This window comes from Acomys russatus, chromosome 14 (genome assembly GCF_903995435.1).
Source record: "Acomys russatus chromosome 14, mAcoRus1.1, whole genome shotgun sequence".
In the NCBI taxonomy this organism is placed as follows: domain Eukaryota; kingdom Metazoa; phylum Chordata; class Mammalia; order Rodentia; family Muridae; genus Acomys; species Acomys russatus.
The window spans coordinates 54,551,085-54,568,231 of NC_067150.1; the positions used below are offsets into that span (position 1 = coordinate 54,551,085).

A 17,147-nucleotide genomic window follows, 5' to 3' on the forward strand; every position below is an offset into this window, starting at 1 on the left:
CCGCCTGCCTCTGCCTCCCTGAGTGCTAGGATTACAGGTGTGTGCCACCACATCCAGCTAAGCTCCAGATTTAGTTAGAGAACCTGTCTTAAAGAATCTTGAAGAATAAAACAGACCCCAGGCATGGTGACACCTACCTACCTACCACTCGGGAGGCAGAGGCAGGCTGATCTCTCTGAGTTCAGGGCCAGCCTGGTCTACAAAGAAAGTCCAGGACAGGCAGGGCTACATGGATAAACTCTCATCTCAAAACAAAAACAAAATCAGCTAGCAGAGCAATTCCTCACAGAACACACCATGCAGAACCCACTCCCAAGGTACTAATGCCGACAGGAAGGTTTGGAAGTGCTGACACCACCCCACAGTATGAGGTCTGACTCCAAGAGGGAGATCTCAGACCAGTTGAAAGGAGCATTCCAATTAAGCCTGGTGATAAAAATCAGGCTTATGTGACGTGGTGACTAACAGCTCTTACGGCCTAAGAGGAGACCCTGCTGATGGCAGTCGTGGTTTCTCAGGGGACTGCTTTATCTTCTAATTTCCGTGCTGAGCTGCTTTACTGAAGACTCCCTGTTCTTGTCAAAGGGGAAGCTGTGTTGGAAAAACATCTATACTCATGAGCATGGAGGTGGTGCTGGCAAAAAGTGAAATGGAACACTGTCCCTGACCCATGGCAGCAGGCCCAGGAACAAATCATGCACCTTGGTGTTTAAAGAGAGAATGTACCTCTTTCTAAAACCAGTTAAACGGCAGGCCCGGGAAGCAGACGTGCCACCAAGCAGCTTAGTAGACAGTGACCTGAAACACTTTTCAACCAAGTTATACCTATTTAAACAGTTCCACCCAACACCCAAGTTCTCTGCCTTTCAAACTGTGTCAACTGTTTAAAAACTACGCTGGCTGGAGTGATGAATGCTAAGAACTTAGTGAAAGGGAAGCAAGACGTCCAAAGGTGTGAAACGGCTGGTCCAGAGCTCCACACGGAAGCAGCACTGAGCGGGAAGTAGAAAAAATAACCTCAACTCTTTTCTGCCTTATATATGAAGGTTCTTTGCCATCTGACCAGAATAACATTACTGGCTATGACCGGGGGGTGGGGGTGCTCAGAGATCTGACACACTGGTTCACAATGACAATCCCAGACTCCTCTAGTTGCCTGGAGCATAGTAATATGATTTTCCAGCACATTAGGGAAGCAAAAGGAGAACCGGGAAGTCTATGTACTGGCTGGATTTTGTTAATGTCACTTAAAATGGAGGCAAAAATCCTAGCAAGATACCAAATAGAGTACGGCAGATGGCAAACAAATATTATGAAGCAATCTTTACAAAATCTGCAGTGTGTCACAAATATACAAAATGGCAGAGTTTAGGAAGAGAGAATCCTAACAGGCCATATGTTGTTCACGATTCTTATCTGAAGCAATGTAAAAGCCCTAAGGGGAGCAGCACCTCAGGTAGGGGTGGTCAGAGCGGTCCAGTGTGCAAATAGCAGAAACTGAGGGACTCACAGCACCTACTGCAGAGACAGGAGCTCAGGGGGGCTTTTCACAAAGAGTGACAGAAAGTGAAGACAATATATTATGTGTCATTTGTCACACTCCTTCTGTGCCAGGTGGGAGTTGACTAGAACTACAGTAACAGCAGGAAAGAAATGGAAACACGGTTGTAAAGGTTAGAAAGACATCAGCAGGAAATCACTAGAAAAGATGTCAAGTTCAGAGCAGTTCTCAGGGATGGAGGCCACTGATGTAGGCAGGATGCAGGCGGTGGTTCCTGTGGTCATGCCTTCACAGGCATGAGCTACCGATCACTTAGCTCCTTGCCTCTGTCCAGTGTTCCAGAGCTCCTGTGATTCTGTTTCCTTCTCCTTCTTACAAACAAAGTGCCTACTACGTGGCAGGTGTGATACCTAGGCAGAGGGATAGTGGTGGTGAAAAGAAAAGCCAAGGAAGAGCCTCTGACCTCTGACGCACACAGGCCAGGTGGAGCACATGGATCACGGACACGGAGACCATATTTGGGCAAGAGCATTGTGGAAAGAATGAGCAACTGACACAGAGGCAGACAATGGAGGTGGAAGCAGCTAGAACAGAACACAGCGAGGGGAACAAGGCCAGAGTGGTGACAGTGAGAATGGGCCGGGGTGGAGCACAGGGACAGGAGCACTTGAAGGAGTGGCCTTCCACTTTCTCCTGAGAGAGATTAAAGCCACAGGTGCTCTGATTCTTAAGATCTCATCCTTTGCAGGGTCACCCTGGCTGTTGGGTAGAGGAGAGGAAGGTTGGGACAAGGACCTAGGAAGCTACTGTCCTGCTTTACTTGGGCATGATGGTGGCTTAACAAGCTATAGATGTTCTGAGTTTTGTCACTGTCCCCCAACCTTGAGAGCTAGAGTTTCGCTGTGTAGCCCAAGTCGGCTCAACCCTGCTGGACTGCTGGGACACAGTGTGCACCACTATGTCTAGCCAAGCTGAGGTTCTGAGAACAGACCACATGCCGCCTCCATGTGAAGACAGGTTCCGTGGGTTTGCTCTTCAAATGTCCTCAGATTTGCATAATTAACTTTCACATGTTCAGCTTTTTTCAGATGCAGTATACATTTATTATGAATTACAATCTAACTAGTTTACTTAGAAATAATGACCTTTTAAATATACAATAAATTAAGAAGATGAAACCTCATTTCTTCCATATATCGTTGGACTTGAACTTTTTCATGATGCAAAAAGGGGCTCCCACCCAACTGTTCTGCTTGACTATCAGTGCTGCTTAGACAAAGGTGCTTCCTACAGACAGCATCCAACACTCTCCTGCAGTTGTCTTCTGCTCTGAAATCTTATAGCTTCTGTAGGTGTAGTGTTCCTTCAAAGCTCAGAGTATGACCAATTTAAAATAAGGCATGATATTTTTATTTTAGAAGTTCCTAGGTAAGGAGGTTGAAGAGCTGGCTCAGCAGTTTAGAGGACTGGCACTCCTGCAGAGGAACCAGGTTCAGTTCCCTGCACCCACATGGAGGCCCACAACCACCTGTAACTCCAGTTTCAGAGCACTTGATGCCCTCTCTTGGTCTCCATGGGCACCAGGCACACATGTGTTGTACATACACACATGCAGGTAGATTAAAAAAGAAAAGAAAAGAGGGGGCTGGAGAGATGGCTCAGCGGTTAAAGAGCACTGACTGCTCTTCCAGAGGTCCTGAGTTCAATTCCCAGCAACCACATGGAGGCTCACAACTATCTATAATGTGATCTGGTGCTCTCTTCTGGCCTGCAAAGGTACAAGCAGGCAGAACACTGTGTACAAGGGAAGAAAGAAAGAAAGAAAGGGTGTAGTGGTGCTTTTAATCCCAGCACTCGGGAGGCAGAGGCAGGCGGGTCTCTGTGAGTTCGAGGCCAGCCTGGTCAACAAAGTGAGTACAGGACAGCCAAGGCTACAGAGAGAAACCTTGTCTCGGAAAAAAACCAAGGGATAAAAGAAGAGAACACTTGCTACACTTCCAGAGGACCTAAGTTCAGTTCCCAGCATCCACAGTGGGCTGATCACAGTGGGCTGACTTAAGCTCCAGGGATCTGATGTCCTCTTCTGGTCTCCATGGTCACTAAATTCAAATGTATATACACATAAACAAAAGTTTTCAAAAATTCAAAATAGATAGTTAGGGCTGAAGAAAGACACAAACATTTATCTTCTAACCATGTTTTCTGAGTCAAATTCTGACACACAGTTTGACAAGGAAGACGACACAGGATGACTATAGGCCTAAGTACATGAAGCTGGTATCACAGGAAAGTGAAAACACATGGCGTGTCTTAGCACAGGGCAGCATTTGTCTAGATGGACCTCAGGCTCATCTTTCAAGTTGCCCATGAGACTCCCCTGTCCCACGACATCAGGCTAATAGTTACTGGTCTCAAGAAAAATACAGGGGACGATGTGCACGTAATAGACATGCACAGGAGATGCATCTGCAGGAGCAGTTGATGTTCGTCACCTGGTGTGTTGGAGCGCTCATTAATCTGCTAATGAAACCGAGAGGCTCAGCAGGGGACTCTGGGCCTTCATAAGTGCCAGGCTGCCACCGCATCCGTTAGGCCTACACATGCAACATACAGGGATTCTTTATGGTTATGGAATTTAGTCTCATCTCAGAAACGTTCTCACATGGGGAAAAGGCAAAGTATTCAATAACTGGCATGAAGTCAACAATCCATCCATGTGAAAAATAGAGCTGGACCCATCTGACTGTTTTTAATGACATATACTGAAGATACAAACGTACAAGGGTAAAAGTAAAATCCTTCTAATCTGGGAAATAGAAGCACTTGTGCTTTTTATATAAAGAGCTGATAATATGCACAAATATACCTCTTTAATAAGTAACATGCACATGTGAAACCCTACTAAAGCAGAAACAAAAGCGGCGCAGGTAAACTTGTTCATCGCACTGGAATCTGGAAGGACGAATTCAGAAGTAATAAAAAAAAAAATACGTCTTACCACATAAAAACTTTAGCCTTCTGTATGGAAAAGGAGAGAGGATAAAAAGCACAAAACAAGCTGAAAAGACAACAAACTGGACAAAAATACTTGTAAAGACAATGGACCAATGTTCTTCTTTTAAAATGCTCTGAAATCGAGGAGAAAAGGCAACCTAAGAGAAACATGGGACAGAGGCTCGTAGACATTAAATGCAAATGGAAAGGAGCTAAGTCATTCCAAACCTACATAAAGAGAAAGGCAGTACCTTTCCCACATGTTACATTAACATTGAGAAGAACTGCACTAAAACTAGAGAGTCGGTGAGGGTAGAGAGAAAGGGTTTTCTGACCTACGGTGAATGGATCCCATCTTTGGAAAGCAAACATGCGGCCACTGAAGTTGAGGGCAGAGAGTTGTTCCTAGTGGTGATTCCCAATGCCTGGGAATCCATCCTACACACCTACTTCTTTAGTGTGGACCAATCTAAGTCACTTCTGTTGACTTCCACATTTTTTTTTTTTTTCTGGTTTTAAAAAAGTTGGAGGTGCCAGATAATGATGGCCCACGCCTCTCAGCACTCAGCAGGGGCAGGTGGAACTTTGTGTGTTCAAGTCCACCCTGGTCTCAAATGTGAGCTTCAGAATAGCTCTGTTACACAGAGAAATCATGTCTTGAAAAGGAAAAAAAAAAAAAAAAAAAAAAAAAAGGCTGGGCCCTGAAGAGCCCTGGAGAGATGGCTCAGCAGTCAACAGCACTGGCTCTTAACCAGGGGTCCTAAATTCAATTCCCAGCGCTCACATGGTGGCTTACAACTGCCTATAATGAAATCTGATGCCCTTTTTTTTTTTTTTTTGGTGTGCAGCCATATATGTAGACAAAATACTCTAATACATAAACTACGTAAGTAAAAAAGCTGGTAAAAACGTAAATGTCCATCTAGTAAATTAAACAATTTAATCAACAGCCAAAGCCTGAAGTTGACATGTGAACACTGATGCTGGAGCCAAGTCTGATATATGCTCATAGGCAAGGGCAGGGAAGCTAGCAGCAGCACAGTATAAAAGGAACTCAAGAAATTACTGACAGTAAATGAGAACCGTTTGCTTTGTTTCTAAGCTACTTAAAATTGGTTATAATATACCATTATATAAAAACAAACAAAAAAACCTACTAGGTATTACCAAGTACTTTTGGGTTAGCAAGGTGGCTCAGTGGGCTATAGCACTTGCCACTGAGCCTAAGGGCCTGAATCTGATCCCTGGAACCCACACAGTGGAAGGAGAGAACTGATTCCTGCAAGTTCTCCTCTGACCTCTAAACGTGTGACAAGGCCTTTGTATGTATGCATATGTACATACGTACGTACATACATACACACACACACACACACACACACACACACACACACAGAGTAAATGTGGAAAAGGTAACTTAATTAAATAACGCTCATTTGTGCTCTAGTTTTTTTGGGAGAAGAGCTCACAGGGTAATAAGAGAAAAGAGGCTTAGGACCACCAGCCCCAGTGGAGAATTTGGCCCACAGCACCCTGTCTTCTATTGCATGCAGCCCTAACTCTCTTGGAAACACCAGGTGAGAGAGCAACACCGGAGAGAACACAGCAACTGTTCTTCTCAGGACAGTATCTGTGGGGACTTGAAGTGGGACCCACCTTGTCCATCATAACCAAATACACCCAAGGTCCAGGCCATAGCATAGATCATTCCAAAGCATAGGATGGTATCCAGTTAGCTGTAGTTCATGTGCACTTCACACTTTTCACTTGAATATAGACACAAGGGACACTGATTTTGCTCAATAAGCATGTCGCCCAACTCCAGAGCTATAGTGCTAAGAAATGAAGGAAGGGACCGGCACAAGAGAGGGAAAGGTAACTGAGGCAGCCACTCTATCCACTCTGAGAACAGTGCATGGAGAAGCAAGGCCCACAAGAGCTGTCAGCAGGCGATCTCTCACATAATCAACATTTCCCATCTCCTATCTTCTCAACTCCTTTTCTCTACAGTTATGAAAAGCTGTAGCTTTGAGCTCTGCACTGCCTCTTGCTGCTCCGTAATTTCTCCAATGTGAGGAGTCAGGGTTGGATACATGCTGCAGTGTTAAATGGTCCTTTCATAAAGTTTTATTTATTTGAGGGTTACTCATCCACAAACCACCAAAACGCCTTAGACTTCCCAGCAAATTGGCCTACAAACAAAACCTTAAGTATTTCTTGCACACTGGTTCCACTACATGGTTCAGATTTTTGGATCAGACAATCAAGCGACTGTCGTGAGAAAAGCCAGCCTAGGGTTATGATAATCCAGCCACAACCAACCAATGGCTGTCATTATTTTTGTCTGTGTATGTTTTGTTGTTGTTGTTTACCTAAAGCTGGTTCAAAGTTGGATGTTGGGACAAATGCCTGCAGTCCTAGCACTTGGCAGGAAGAGGGGGAGGGAAAGGAGGAGGAGCAGAAGGGAGGAGGCAGGGGTGAGCCAAGCGGGTCTGCACACAGCCAGATCCAGAACTGCTATCCTTGCTGGAGAATACAGAACATGACATCAAAGAACGGAAACCCTGAAGTCTGAACATTTTTTCTATGTTTATGCTTCAGAGATTTCCATGTGCTTACAATGACTGTGAATTTGAGTCTGGGCTCTGCCACTTGCAAGCAATCACCGTTAGCAATCATTTTACATCTGTGAGCTCCAGGTTCCTCAAAGGTCTAATTTTCCTACTTCGCAAAGTCACTGCAAAGATTATTAAGCCCCAGCAACAATCTACGGGAAGAATGTAGTACATTGGCTGGCTCAGGGAAAGCCGTCAGGGACAGTTAAACAACTTGTACTGTTATGGTGAATGCTAAACCTGGAGGCTAGTGCAGCAGGCTCAGGTCCAGGAGTGGAGTGTACAAAGTTAGTGATCCCACTGTGGAAGGACGTCCTGAAAGATGTCCCCTGACTCCCACAGGTGCCTGAGTGGGGCGTGGGGGCATGTAAGTACACATACACATGCATACACACGCATGCAGGGGCGGGGGGAGGCAGAGAGAGAGAGAGAGAGAGAGAGAGAGAGAGAGAGAACTCGTCTTTGCCGGGCTTAGGGAAAAGCAGGATACACTTCAACTGGCGTGACTGAGGACAGTCCAGCACAGCAAGAAAACATGCTCTAGAAGCCACTCCGGAGGCTCACTTACACTCACTTACAGGATCTGAGCAAGTTGCTTAGTTCATAGAGATGCCCTTTCTTGGGCTGAAACAGCAACAGTGGTCCTTCAAAGCACTCCATGGGAATCTTGTGAAGGCCACAGGGTGTGTGTGTGTGTGTGTGTGTGTGTGTGTGTGTGTGTTCCTCATTAGCATGGAGAGCCTAGTGCCATTAAAGCAGTAATAGTCCTCCCCACTGTAGCTTTTAAAAACCAAGTTCTGGTTACTGAACACTGCCCCAGCTATAGGAAACACATAAAGTGAAACATGTGCTTATTCATCTCCAGTCCCCCAGGCCCCATGTCCTCTCATGTCCCCTCCCCAGGGGAGAAGGCACTGCATCAGGCCCTCTGTAGATCCTGTGTTGATGAAATGGGATTACCCCATACATACTGTTTGTCCATTCAACAAGTCCCATCTCTTTCCATATCAACACATGGACTCCAAATTTGGTCTTTGAAGGTGCTGCTTCATACGTCAAAACGTGGACACATTATCGTTTACTGGTCCACTCTACAGAAGCATTTTGCTTACATTTATTTTTTTGCGACCAAAAATAATTATCCTACCATGCACACCTTGTTTCAACAAGGGCATCCAATGCTTCTGGAGCAGAGTTTCCAAGAGAGATCTGCTGAGTCAGAAGTGCTACACAGCTTCCCTGTTACTAAGTATGACTGAATTGTCCTCTAACAAGGGCACTGCACTGCACTGTCATTACTGACTGTCCATTCTACCAGCAATTATCTCTAAAATAGGAACAAAAGCACAGTCATGTGGGGGGGGGGGAATTACAATTATTTCCATGTTGGAAAATGGCACACATTTGTATGTGTGTGTGTGTGTGTGTGTGTGTGTGTGTGTGTGTGTGTGTGTGTACACATGCATGGAGGTCAGACCCCAGCCTCACCTATTGGTCTTCATCTTCTAGCTTGCTTGAGACAAGGTCTTTTTGTTGTTTTCTGTCTACATCAGGCTAGCTGGGCCAGGAGAGCCCTGGGTTCCAGATATGGGAACATCTTTTGCACGGGCTCTGGAGACCAGCACTCAGGTCCTCACAATGGCACAATGAACATTTTATCCACTGAGCAATCTCCTTAGCCAATGGCCCCATTTTCAAAAAAGGGTAAGACCGCGATTCCAAACCTTGGCTTTCCCCTTCTCAACACCCAAGGCCTTATGCTACTTCCAAACTAGCACCAGGAATTCTCCTGCAATGGCTTGGCCTGCGTGAAGGCAAAGCAGGTTCCAGGTTGCCCCAGCCCTGCCCATCAAAGCCAATGGAGAGCAGAATCCACGGCAGAAGTGCCCTTGACGTCACCTGGCAGGACAGCCAAACGCCAGTGACACAGGACCAGTCCATATGCTGCTCAGGAGACCTTTACTCTGCTGCTGCGTCCTACAGCACTAAAGGATTACAACCTCTTCCTCAACCTCACCGGTCTACAGGTAGTTTACAGGTTTCATTTTGCCCTGCACTATTACCACAAGGAGAAGAGCAGATAAAGGTCATGTTGGTAATTAAAGCTATATTGTAGAGATATGCACACCCAAGATATGATTAAATAAGAAAATATTACTCGGTTCAGTACCATCATTAAACTTGCATTAATTTATAAATATTTAAATGTACCATATGATGACCGTAAATAACCTGGTTTTGTCAGTTTTGAAAGTAATGCAACCCATAAAGCATGTGGACTATCGCTGCAGAATGGGGGGGGAGGGGGGAGGGGTGCGAGCCAGACTCACATTCAAACGCCGTCGTGGTGGCTTCAGGCAGAACCTGGCCTATCACATCCTAAACAAAGAAAGAATAAAAAAGCACTATTAGCCATCGTCTTTACTGCCAACATGTGGCAAGTAAGTACAAGAGGAAATCGGGGAACCTGGGATGGAGTTTTGAAATGCAGGCATAAACTATAGAAAAATGTCTAACAATCACACTTAGCCTAGGAAGTTAAATCTCTATTTTAAGGAGGAAAAGGGTTAGACAACCTTCATATTTTGTTAAAGGCAATCTTTTATTCTCAGTTCAACAGTGCACATGACTACACAATTACACACACACACACACAGACACAGAAACACACACACAGACACAAAAACAAACACAGAGTTTCTTTTTTTCTTTTTTTTTTTTGGTTTTTCAAGACAGGGTTTCTCTGTGTAGCCTTGGCTGACCTGGACTCACTGTGTAGACCAGGCTGGCCTCAAACTCACAGTGATCCACCTGCCTCTGCCTCCCAAGTGCTGGGATTAAAGGCGTGCGCCGCCGCCACTACCACCACCGGGCTCACACAGTTTCTTGTACTGGAGGCAGGGAGCGAGGGCGAAGCAGCTTAGGTTCAGACCTTCACTATTAAATGTATACCCTGGGAAAAATATTTACTTAACCACTCTGAGCCTTGTTCTGATTATTTTCCTTTTCAGAATGGATCCAGTGACACTGAAAGGGTAATGTGAAAACCAAACACTGTAATAACCATAAGCTTGAGACCTGGCACATTATAGACACTCAATAAATGTGGTTCCTGATCTGTAAAGATGACACGGTGCCCTGGTCCCATTGTAGTAGTTTTAGCAAGCAAGTTAGTTTCTGTGATAACATGCAGCTAAGGATAATAAACCAGTTCTCATCAACCTTTACTCCTAAGCAATGAAAACAATATTTAATGTTGCTGGGATACAAGTTAATTTAGGAGAAAACCTGGAAGGTGTATATAATCTGATATCAATATGCAAATGGGTCTCTAAAGTTGAAAACACTAAAGAGTAGTCTTCAGGGGCAGCTGAATAGAAGAGGCACAGAGCACCTAAGTTTGGGAAAGAGGCCCTCCATCACATCCGATGCCACCGCGCAAGCCTTGCAGACCTCATTTCTCCCCAGGAGCTCTGCTAGGATGGCCCTCCCAGGCCGAGGCTGTGCCAGAACCCGCACCAAGCAAGCCAGCTGACAAAGCCGGCTGGCAGTGCTTCTCAGCAGGGAGCCCACAGCCCTTCCAAAGCAGGGCACTTAGCAGAGTGCAGGCTGCAACTTCCTTCTAAAGGCAATTCTTTAGAGCGTTTGCTGCAGTGCCAATTTGCATAATTGTCTTGGTGTTTCTTTTTTCTACTTTCTTTTTTTTGTTGTTTTTTTTTTTTTTTTTTCAAAAAAATAAATCTGCATAAAAAATTGATGAGAGAGAAACGTTATCCTGGGTAGCTCTTGTTCACTAGTCAAAAAGGTGATAATTTCTCTGACTCGTCTGTTTGTTTGTTTGTTTGTTTTTGTTTGTTTTTCAAGACAGGGTTTCTCTGTGTAGCCTTGGCTGTCCTGGAACTCACTCTGTAGACCCGGCTGGCCTCAAACTTACAGAGATCCACCTGCCTCTGCCACCCAAGTGCTGGGATTACAGGTGTCCGCCTCCACCACCAGGCCTCTGACTCTAGTCTTAGCAAATGAAACATCAACATTGTGAGGAAGCTAGGAAACACAATTTTAGGGTTAGGAAATTCATAGGTAGCGAACATTTGTTAGCAGGGAGCTATACACTGACTACAGAATTCAATATACAGGCAATCCAGAGGAAAGGATGGAGCATGAGCCTTGTCAGGGTGCCAGGACTGTGTCCCCAGCCTCTCTACTGGCCATTTTTAAGCAGGGTATATTTAATGGCTTTATGCATATTTCCAAGGGAATTTCTGATATCTTCGAAAAAGTAACACTTTCTTTACCTATGGAAGTTTTCAAAAGAAAATGTAAATTGACACATCTCGATGGTGATTGTTTCTTGATTTTTTTTTCCCCTTCCTCTCACTAAGGCAGACAAAATTCTAACAGAAGAGAAATAAAGGTGTCTCTCCAGCATGCCACGAGCTTTGTAAGTAAGTGCAGGCTAAGACTGGGCTACTGACTTCAGCAAGGCTACAGTTTGGTCTCTGAGGTAAGATGGGAAACTGGGTGCACTTCTAATAACAAAAAGAAGCGGCTGGCAAACAGTGTTTGTTTACTGTGATTGTAAAGGTGCCTGTCAACCAGACAGGACCTAGAATCACTTAGAGACAAACCTCTAAACATGTCTGTAACAGGAGCTTCCGTACTGTGTTAACTGAGGTGGAAGGCACACCTTAACCATGCAGGACACCATTCTATGGGCATGAGCTGAGCACTGTCAACTGTTCTAGGCTTCCTGACAGCAGACGCAATGTGACCAGCTGCCTCCTGCTCAACCCTCAAACTGTGACTGAAAAGGAAATCTTTTTTCCCTGAGTGGCTTTTGCTGGGAATCTTATCACAACAACAGGGAAAATAACTAACACTCAGAAGGAAGAATCATGGGTTCAGTTTGGACACAAATGTTGAAAATTAGGAACAAGCAGAAGTGGGACTTCAGGAGAGGACGGGAAGAGGAAGGGGAGTCTGACTTCCTGCCTCTCAAGATTCAATCCAACTGGAGACTGTCTCTAGGGATGAGGAGGAAGGAGGGTGAGAAAAAACAGAGAGCCCTGTGTCACGGCTCTTGGGTTTTAGTAGCTCCTGGAGATACGGACCAGAAGCAAGCCCAGAGGGGACAAGATGAATGACCTGCACAGGGCCCGCCATTTGGAAAAGTAGCAACTGGACTTTTCAACTCTGACTGAGTCTCAGATACTCAATCCCTCTGCTCCTCAGCGACTGAAACCTGCTCTGGCTTCTGTGTTAGCATTTGCCAAAAACTAACTCCATGGCTCTGCAAGGCTCCTCCCCTTCCAGGGTTAGGGTACGCTTCCTCATCTGAAAACAGGGAAGTGTGAGAAAGGGTCAGGCCAGACAAAGGGACCATCCAGGTTTCATGTGGCTTTAAAGTTCAAGGCTCTAAGCCAGAGGTGCTGACTTCTTTGGGGTTTTGTCTTTTCTTGGTGGAAGAGACAACGAAGTGACATGGGAGAGCAGATAAAGTGACATGGAGAGCAGATAACAAGGGCCTTAGGTGACACCCTACCAGACTTGCCATGAGACAGCACCTGGACAGAACCAGTTCTAAGTTCTTTACCCACTCTTCATGACAAATGTGCTTCAGATGATCTTATGAGCAAAATGTCCCAACACACGGCTCTGAGCCCTAGGAGTGGGGCCACCAGTGCAATGCCTCCTGCAGGACATAAGCCGGGGATCTCCTACGGTGCTCAGGAAGCAGACGGCCAGGTCCTGTCCCTTTTATAGCATTTATAGTGCACTTTCTACATGCTTAATTGTCACAAGTCTTGATACAGGTGTCCCTAGTTAGACATAAGGAAACTGAGGCTCAGAGAGAGAGAGTGACTTGCCTGACTCAGGACCTAGTGCTCGTCCACCACTCAGGAAGCTCCAGGTTATCCTTCATAAAGCAGGAGCTTCAGATCAGACTGTACAACATGACACACCCTGCCTCAAAACAGAAGCTAGTCACCTGCACAGATTATAACTGTACTCACCTATTTTTCAAAGGTATATGTTCTTTTTAAAATTTTTTCTTAGTGTGTGTGTGTGTGTGTGTGTGTGTGTGTGTGTCTGTGTGTGTGTATGCACGCGCGCATGAGGTAAATATGGACACTCATATGCCATGGCCGCATGTGTGGAAATCAGAAGACAACTTTCAGGAGCGGGTTCTACTATGGGCTCCATGGACTGACCTCAGGCTGCAGGCTCGCACAGCAAACACTTCTAAGCAGAAAGGCATCTCACTGGCCTCTCCTGCTGTCTTGAGTTTCATCCATAAACAAATCTCAGGGTTCTGTGAAGCAACAGAAACAGAGCTCTCTTTTTCCTCCTGGAGTTTAGCTTCTAGAAGAACAGACAGGCAGATAAGCCTGACTGAATGCACGCTTTGCCACAAGAATGGACACAGGAATACCAATGGAGCCACCGGCCAACATTAACACGGGAAGGAGTGAGGCTTGGTGGGGAAGGATGAGTGAGAGCCGGCCAGATAAAGAAAAAGGCAAAGTGGAGGCCCGGCCTGGGTACCTGGGAGAACTGACAATAACTCTATATAACTGGGACACAGGATGCTCAGGAGGGTATGGCAAGAGAAGACATAGGTGCCAGGCCAATCAAGGCTGGCCTGAAGATAGCGATGAGGACTCAGTGGGCTTTTGAGGAAAGGAAGCCATCAGTGTGGACATTGTGAAGAGCGCTGCATGCAGAGAAAGGATGGCATTCCGTGTCAAAGACTACAGGCTGCTAGCTCACTACTCTTGCCCTAGGCATCTGAAAGCCTGGATGCCATGGGTGGTCACTGGCATCTACCTCTCAAAATGAAAGTATAGATACCACACTTTTTTTTTTTTTCCAGCAACCCAAGACAGTAAAAAAAAAAAAAATAGTTTCCTCCTCCCCTCTCCCTGCCCCCGCCCCAGCCCTGTTGTGGCTAATTTAGAAGTACAGCCTAATAAATGTTTATTATTAGTGTAATAATTATTATTACAGTGGTATTTTCTAACCCACTACCAATCAATGAAAACCCAGACACTTGTTATATTTTAAAATAGCCTACTTTACCCGGGCAGGGCAAATGGGATAGGCATAGCTAAGGTTCCCTGGGGTTTTGGGAGGGAGATGGAGGAAGAAGAGGGCTGCACCATGGGTTTAGGTGGAGGAAGAAGCACATGGCAGGCATGGATGGTGAATTCAGCCCAGATGAAGAGCATTAGCAAGTATTTGGAATTATGGATGGGAGGTAGTTTAGTAGAAATTATTAGAAGCAGATGGCACGGGATTGGGGCATATCCTGGCCCAATATAGGAAGTAGTTTAGGGGATTAAAATCTCTTCTGCCCCAGATGTGTTGGCTTTTTATTGATCAAACAGGAACAAAGTTTGAGGCAAAGATACAAACATTTTGGGGATATGCAAGTGTGCTCATTTGAGCAGCAACCAGACCAACCCCCAACCCTCCCCCCAAAACAATGCCACTCGGTCTCCTCTTACAATACTGGTGAATGAGACCGCACATCTGCCTGGTAGAACATTCTTCCCAGTACACTCAATTCTTTCGCCAAGTATATAAAGAGATTGTAATGTACCCTCTTAATATCAAATAACTAAAGAGATGCACATGGGCTGCAGTATGGGGGAAACCATAGTAAAGAAAAGTTTGGGGGTCAAGGAGATGGCTCAGCTGGCAAAGTGTTTACCCTACAAACATGAGGCCCTAAGACTAATCCCCAGACCCACGTTAAAAAAAAGCCAGGTGGTGGGGGCTAGAGAGACGGCCCAGGTATGGTGGTGTGTGTGCTTGTAATCTCAGCACTGGGGCACTGAAACGAGCCAATCCCCAGGGCTTGCTGCCAGCCAACCCCTGTCTCAAAACACAAGGTGGATGGCACCTGAGCACACATCTGCACACACATACAAACACATATTAAGTAAGAAAGCTGGAGTTTTGGCACTGACTCTCAACATCAGAAGTAACGGTCCTGGGAAGGTTTCTTACTTTTCACTCTCAGTGCGCACATGCATGAGCACACACACACGATTCTATATAATATATATTAGACATGGACTCAAGGGCCCACCTATATTAACCTTCATAATTTTGTGGGAAATACAATCTGAGTATCCCAAGACAACGCACCATTGATTCTAAGACACACATTTCCCCTCAACGCTCAACATCTCTAAAATTGAGCTGGTTTTCCCACGGGACGATGTGCTGTTGTTTTAACAGGCAGTATTTTTTCCCTTATTGATAACTAAGTTTATGTCTTTCAATCAATGACATCTAAGGTTTGCTTATGCAATGTAAATTAACATCGCCTTGGTTTCCCTTTCCCAGGTCACAAGGTCAGGGAACTCAGCAGTGACAGGGCTAGAATGTACACAAATACTTGTTTCCCAAATACCTGAGAAAACAAAAAGTCTGGTTTTTAAACTCGGCTTTTTATATCCCAATTTGTTTGCACTGGTAAGTCCCAGTCCAGACTGTGAGCTTCCTGAGGGCAGGGGTTCACTCGGATATCCATTTCCCCAGGGCCCTGAGCATTTACCAGTTTTCAGCGATCGCAATTACTGTGGTTCAAACAAGTAAGTTGATGCCACCAGAGGCCAGCTCAGGCCACTCGTGGTCAACATGCTGCCTATCCAGGTCGGTAAGCCCCAATGCTGGGATTCGGCCACTAAAATTACCACTCACCAGCACATCCCTGAAGAGTAACTGCGGCCCGGAGTGCACAGTCCAGTCCACCGCACCACTGTTTGGAATCTTGATCCGAATCACCAGCACCTGGTTCTCCATGGCATGGAAGGGGCCAAGGGGCAGCCACAGCATCACAGGTTAGAGGGTCTCACATCCTGGGGCAAGGGGGTACCGACCAGCCTCTACTCAGGAGGAGCCCCAAGAAGTGACAAGGGGAACAAGGGCCAGAAGCCAGGCGGGGGAGGGGGAGCGGGGGAGGGGAGTAAGGAGCAGGAAGGTGGGAGAAATGAAGAGGACTGATCAGGAAGGAGCTCGCGGGCCCGGAACCAGGCCCAGATCGTGTAGAGAGTTTGAGAGTGTCTCTGGGGAGAGCATGCACTGGGGAAAGGGTATGGGCCAAGAGGAATTAGCAGAGAGCGGAAGGTGCTGGAGTTACAAAAGTGGACAAAACAGAGCCCACAAGCATTTTGTAGTCCCTGTGAGTAAGAGAAGAGAGCAGAGCAAAGGCCCGGTTTAGGGGAGGTACAGCGGCCAATACCCTGCCTTCCAGAGTGGCTCGGTGGGCAAGGGGAAGGTGGCGGGGCGCCGCGGGCTGGGTCGGGGCTGTTACGGGGGAGCACCAGTGCGGCTTCCCTCCACCAGGCAGGGCCCAGGGTCGCGAGGTCAGGGGGCGGGCCCGGGCCTCAGCCGGAACCGTAGGGCGCTGCGCGTGCGGGCTCGGCCAACCGAGGCCCGCGTCCCGGAGGCGGAGGTGGCGGCGAGTGGAGGATGAGGAAGGCGGCCGCTAAAACGCTGTTACTCCGGAACCAAAACGCACGGCGCCGGAACCCGGGGAGCCGACAAGTGGGACCCGCCTCCTGGGGCGCCATGTTGGAAGAGGGCAGCTCGGAGCAGAGCAGGGACCGCGTGCTATTACTGGCTGACTGCCGCTTTTCCCTGCAGCGGTGAAGGCGTCTAGGAAACCCAAGAAGACACCGATCTACGGCTGGAGACTGTCAGTAAAACAATTTAAGGTTTAATCTTGCGTGTGTGGCTTCAGAAAAGACATTGAAAGACAGGAAGGATGGCAACTCCCGCGTGTACCTTTAATATCAATGGGGTTTGTGTATCAAACCAGGCAAGACCTTAAAAAAAAAAAAAAAAAAGGCAAGTGTTTGTGCCGCTTCTTTCAAGTAACAGTTCCAAAATACCACCATTTTTATCCCACGTTAGAAATGTGTGCATGAATTTTTCAGTGAGGTCCTTTACCTCAACCAGCGACCTACAGTACCAAACAATCCCTTGCTCAAAAGCAGTAGTAAAGAAACTCAGCGAAGAGCTTA

The 17,147-nt window shown here is 46.4% G+C and overlaps 1 protein-coding gene across 2 annotated transcripts in view; it reads right to left on the reverse strand.

The window, feature by feature from the left end:
- The window catches only part of Map2k5 (mitogen-activated protein kinase kinase 5), a 223,863-nt gene extending 207,802 nt beyond the window's left edge, over positions 1-16,061 (reverse strand). For both annotated transcript variants that reach the window (XM_051156630.1, XM_051156629.1), the window contains exons 1-2: positions 15,823-16,061; positions 9,441-9,489 (exon numbers count right to left, since the gene is read on the reverse strand). In XM_051156630.1, the coding sequence (XP_051012587.1) occupies positions 9,441-9,489; positions 15,823-15,957 (184 nt within the window). In that variant the 5' untranslated portion in view covers positions 15,958-16,061. The remainder of the gene's footprint in view (positions 1-9,440; positions 9,490-15,822) is intronic.
- Between the last annotated feature and the right edge of the window lie 1,086 nt (positions 16,062-17,147).